The sequence below is a fragment of the Cupressus sempervirens genome, chromosome 11, assembly GCF_028749045.1.
Source record: "Cupressus sempervirens isolate cs-2001-9-10 chromosome 11, ASM2874904v1, whole genome shotgun sequence".
In the NCBI taxonomy this organism is placed as follows: Eukaryota; Viridiplantae; Streptophyta; class Pinopsida; order Cupressales; family Cupressaceae; genus Cupressus; species Cupressus sempervirens.
In genome coordinates, this window is record NC_143128.1 from 145,813,783 (window position 1) to 145,819,782 (window position 6,000).

Below are 6,000 nucleotides of genomic sequence, written 5' to 3' on the forward strand. Positions count from 1 at the left end.
CTAGAGCCATTAGTCAGTTAAAACAAAAACTATCCATCACTCAGACTGGTGGTTGTTATTTCAAACTTATCAATCAATCTAACTAACTTCCACAACCTTTTTCCTTTTCCATTGAATATGCTACTGTGGATGCATTCTTTGTTTAGTCAACCATTTTACCCATGTAAAGAACTATTGCCAAACTGATTTAACTGTTATTCTTAACTGATTATACAGACCTGTACCCAACTTCATGTAATTGGATTTTAAGTCAATAGAAATGTTTTGGCAACAAGTAAATGACACATGTCAAACAGTAGAATCTCTTGAAAAACTCTAGTATACAACATTCAGTTATCTTGTTTAATCTCCCTCTTGCTGCCCAAAGCTTTTCTTGTTGCCCGAATGACAGGTGTAAACTTCACACCGAATCTCACAAAAATATATCAATGTATTACAAGCATGATGAACACTGTGCGAACGATAGATTATAAAGATTGTGTCCAATTGAAAGTTGTCACGACCATAGGCTGTACGTTTAGCTTGTCTGGAGCCATTATACTTGAATGTAGAGACTAGTCAATATCCACACAGAATACACTCAACCAAATCTGCGCAAAGTTTAAGGAGTACCTGTAACCCATGTATAACAAGAACCTCTGTAAGAGACAAACATTATGCAAGAGAAGCTCATAGTAGACATGACTTTTTTGATAGTGATCTATAAAATCCAGAAGATAAAGTGTTTCTGTAGAGGCTTGCCTAATACACCACCACAGCATATAAATCACTGTTCTCTTGAATGCTGTTGCTATATGAATAGAGCAAGAACATGTTGCAGTCTCAAGTCCATATCAACTCACCTGTTATTTAATCACTTATGAGCAACACCAACTTATGAGCATCACCATATGAGCATCAAATGATCAAAACTGATACATTTTACTTGCACACTTACACCAGACTTGCACCTCAAACATACAGACATAACATGGAACCGCAAAACCATCTTTATCTGATTAACTTTTCTGTCACCTTTGACATAAATGAAAAACATGTCAAAGACATCATCTAGTGTGGCAGTGGAAATTTCAGGGCTGATCACCTAAATAAACTCCTGTTTCAGAGCTGGGAAGGGCTCCATTCTATAAGAGTTGCGGCAGGTCTGACTAGATTATTCTACAACTCTGGCATCCACCCAGAACAAACACAGAAGGTATAAATTGAGCTCCAGGATGGCTACAGGTCAATGAGGAGTGCCTGTATGCATCATGTAAGCAGCAAAGACTGTTGATTTCTAATTTTCAGACCTTTATTTGTTTCTGGTGCATTTATATCTGCAGATCTGTCTATAAACTGTTCCTCTTACCTTTTAATTAAGAGGTATGCTTGAAGATTTACATTCTTTGAACAGCAGTCCATTGACCCTATTTTGTTATACTGTTATTAAAGAAATCTTATTAGGTTGCCAGTAAACCCTGAATCTACGGATCGAGGACATAAAATGTTCTAGTTTCTTAAGCTTCTCTGGTATAAGTTTTTATGTTATGATACTCGGATACAGTATTATGATCCAAGTCTAGATTTGGGGCATTTGGTAACAGCAGGAGCAATGGTTTAAGTTTGTGACAACTTTGTCTAGTTTATTGTAGGGAAAACTCTTTATGATCCAGTTATACTATGTTCCAGTCCTAATAGAACTCTAGCTTCGTTGCACTCAGTGCATGAAAGGACTTCTGATAATCTTTTTGATTCTGATAGACGAATGCGACAGTAGTTGGTTCTAATCCCTTGAATGATAAAAATAAAATAAAATGTAGTGAAGCTAGGAAAGAAATAAAACGCCCTACTTCAATGAAGATTCTCCAAGCTTCTTGGCACCTATTTAACACTCCTTAACTAAAAGAAAACTTGCAACCCTGAGAATGAGTGGAAACGGAGTTTTGGATGAGGAAATAAGTAAATCTAATTTTCCTTTTCTTCTGTGTTTCTATAGCCTGATGGTCTTTAGATTTTCGCTTTTTTCACTTTAACAACTTTTTGTTCTTCTGCCTAGAATGTAACCCTAGGTTAACTCATGTTCACTTAGAGTTTGACTAGGATCCTGTGCCTGTGGATTTGGATTTGGCATATACGTATGTCTAAAGATATCCAGGCGGAGCACAGTTCCCTTGTAAATTTTAGGGCATGCACAGGAACATTTGTAAGTTTCTTCAACAAGAAATTCATTGCATTTATGAGTTGCAACCTGGCCATGAGAGATAATAAATATCCTTGTCCACCTCAAGTAGAACTTAAAAGGACTCCCCAGCAATATTGAGATAATCGTAGCAGATCTTGACCAGTGAAAAGCTTAAGTGCCAATTGGCTGTAGCAATGCACCAGTACACACAACAGCAGAGAGCCAAATGCTGGGCTGCCCATGCACAGGCCAGAAAGATGAGGGGAGAATGAAACTAATCTTTTTAAACAGTCTCCAAGACTTCCAATGATACGATAAGGAATCACTGGGAAAGATGGTATAAATTTGGAGTAGCAAAACCTTGAAACTTCTTCAAACATTCCCACATGTGGTGGTTCGCCTTCTCCCTACGGACTTGCTGACAAAGGTTCTACTTTTTGCATCTGCTCAAAGAACATTTGAACAGGACAATTTTGCTAAAAGGTGTGACATACTGTGACGTGCTATTTTATGCTATAGTTCCAATTTTTGAACTTATACCTGTTGGTTTTTTCCTCGGGTAAACTCTTTTGATGTAGTTGGCTCATCTTGTTTTCTGTGCTTCATGGGCTTATCGACAATTTTTTATTTTTATTGTATTGTAAAGAGGTCGTGGTTACTGTAGTCTATTTTCTAGCCTCATTTTAATACATTTGCTTGTCTTTTATCTTTTATATGTGAAGGAAGCCTAGATTGGCAAAAATGGTTTTGGCAATTTTCTTCCATCGTAGAATTTCTTTGTGTACTGTTCTCCTGATTATTTGTAGCAGATTGAGCAAAGGGTCTTAGACTCTTGGCGTTCTACAGGGGCAGCAAGGCATGAACTGTTAGGCTGTGACCCTGCACATAAAATCCTAAGCACGGCCAAGATACACTATAATAAAAACAATAAAATAACTCTTAGATAAATAGAATAAGATGAGAAATTAAAATAGCTCTTCAAAGAAGCAAAAGTAAATAATGTAAATACAATTAAAAATAACTCAAGGCTGATATTCTTGGTTTTTTGATTGATGTATTTAAGTTACTATACTAGTTATGATTCAGTTCTTGATATTTGTTAGGTCCTTCATTCAAAACTAGGCATGATTCATAACTCATCTACTGCAAGCTTCCAGAGTGCTTCACTATACTATGGCTCAATAACTGAGGCCGATCAGCGGATTTATGGTTTTGATGTGGCAACTTGCATAGAGGTACTTGAGTTTTGCTTCAGTTTGGTTTCGTCCCTTTCAAGGCTTCTTTACAATTGATAAATGGCACATTTAACTATTTGGCTGCAGGTGATTGAACACATGCAGGAAGACCAGGCATTCAAATTTGGAGAATGTGTTCTTGGTTCATTGTGTCCTCGCATATTAATGGTCTCAACACCCAATGTGGAATACAATCCCATACTCCAAAGAAATGTTTCAGATGTAAAAAATGATGGGAAAGGGCAAGAGTCTATGTTAGATGCTGATGGTAAAGGTGACCTTCCTTGCAGGTTTCGGAATGATGATCATAAGTTTGAATGGACAAGAAAAGAGTTTAGTTACTGGGCTCTAAATCTAGCTTCACAACAAGGCTATAGTGTTGAATTTAGTGGTGTTGGAGGTTCTGGCGAGATAGAACCTGGATTTGCCTCTCAGATTGCTGTATTCAAAAGACTTCCTGGTTTTGAAGCCATACATGTTAAGAAATTTAGAAGCTATAATGAGGTCTGTAATGAACCAAACATTAGTGTTCCTTACAAAGAAGTCTGGAAATGGAGAGCAGGCTAAGGAATTTGAAAAATTAGGTACTTTTGGTTGCTTTTCAGATTATTTGTCTCAGAAATTTTGTTCTGTTTTCATCACTTACTAATTTAAAGTGATATGATCTACTCTGACCTATAGAGTGGAAACTATATTCTTGTCACAAACTGAAAGGAAAAATTAGCTTCAAGTTACCACAGTCAAGCAAACATGAAACTAGAGAAAATACATTTAGTCGGAAAATTTTGAGTGACATTATTGTTGGAGATGCCAAATCGTGATTATTGGAAGCAGCCGCAGCATGCTTATTCTTATTTATCATACATAGCAACAGTGTTTTCTGTTACTTTTTAGCTAGATGAGCAGAAAATTACAATGTTCCCAGTGGAAGGATTATAGCTGTGATATACAGTATACTGAATTACAAATTCTGTCACATTGTAATTATTAGATTTCAACTTTAACTTAGAAGCACTTTGGGTGCTTAGCAATGTTTAATCTTCTAATTATGATGGGCATTTGCCCATTGATCTTGAGTTATCTATGATATATCACATGTCATATTGAAATGAAAAAATACAAGTAAAATTAAACATATTTTAATGCCAAATTTCAGTTTATGGTAGTGGAGTTTCTTGTGAGTTAACTAATTTATTTGCTTCTGAAGGTAAATTGTTAAAACTAGAGATTTTAGTTTGAAACAATTGGACTGGTTACTGAGACAAGAAGTGAATGGTTTTTGGTCAACATGTAATTCATCCATGACCCCACTATCTGGGACAGATAATGAACAACCATATACGCACTTTTTCTTGAATCAGTTTTCCTTAAAGAAGCAAGTGGAAAACTGAACCCGACCCTTATCATTTGATTGCATTTGATCATTTCATCATTGGAATATGGATGGACGAGTCATTCGATGACTAAGTTCTGTTATCTGTATCATATTGTAAGGAGGTTTAATGGCTTCTTTCTGGAGAATTATTGTAATTAAAACAAAGAACGTGACTGGTCACTATATCTCTGAAGATGACCTCACCACAAACAATGACGATAAAAAATGCTTTGGGAAGCCAACATTAAACGTTATTTTTTAGACCCATTGGTATTTCCTCGGTAATTTCTTTTGTGTTCAATTTTCTTGACTTCACCAAGTATATAATTCAAATATGTTCAGAAGGTTAGTGAATAGAATTATTTAAAAAAACACATATTCATAGGCTTCCTAAGCCTAGTTGTCCTTTAAAAGGTGTATATCGATTCAAAGCCCATTGGTACTCTCCTTAAAGGATCACTTCAACTCAAGGGATTCAAGTAAATGCTCTATACATTACAACATTTAGCTCATCAACACAAATGAAAATATCACCATCAGTAGTCTCATTGTCCGCAAAATGATTCTCTACAATTTTCATGTTAGGTTCATCCATCTACTCATGAAAACTAAAGGATACCTTCTTATCTTTAGTGAAGTCATCATGCATCTCCACGATCAATCTTCTTTATTGAACAATCCTTTTGACTAGCCAAACAAATTTCTTTTTGATCGGTGATGCCAACTTAAACAAGACTATTTCCAATATTCAATCCTCTTATTGAATTCATCCCAAAGAGGTTCCCCTTAGAGTGCAGCTGCCTCCCATTGGTGATCTGATTGCAAGATTTTAGTTGCCTCTCACTCGAAAATCTACTTTCCATCTTCGTAACTTGCCTCAATTTGGCGATCTATTCACTCAAGGTAACCTTCATCTTTCACATCATAGTCTCACAAAAATAATCCTTCTGCAATTCCTTTGCAATCATGATCCAAAACATGATAAACTACCTCAAAATAAAGATATTAAGAACTCCACAAATGAACAATCCACTCCATATTTGTCACAAGATTGAAATCTTCTCTAATACCACCTAATGCAATACAAAGTGGGTGTACCCCCAATGGAGGTGACCTAGTCCCTAGCCAATAACCACACATCAGAGAAATGAAGAAGAAGATCGAGATTCAGACCCCAAGAGACAATATTTCATGTTTTAGAATCATAAGATATGCATCCAACATGTCAA

At 36.1% G+C, this 6,000-nt stretch overlaps 1 protein-coding gene across 7 annotated transcripts in view; it reads left to right on the top strand.

The window, feature by feature from the left end:
- HEN1 (double-stranded RNA binding protein-related / DsRBD protein-like protein) overlaps positions 1-4,478 on the top strand; it is a 66,801-nt gene extending 62,323 nt beyond the window's left edge. For all 7 annotated transcript variants that reach the window (XM_089811669.1, XM_089811673.1, XM_089811667.1 and 4 more), the window contains 2 exons: positions 3,265-3,396; positions 3,484-4,478. In XM_089811669.1, the coding sequence (XP_089667795.1) occupies positions 3,265-3,396; positions 3,484-3,963 (612 nt within the window). In that variant the 3' untranslated portion in view covers positions 3,964-4,478. The remainder of the gene's footprint in view (positions 1-3,264; positions 3,397-3,483) is intronic.
- The last annotated feature ends 1,522 nt before the right edge of the window (positions 4,479-6,000 follow it).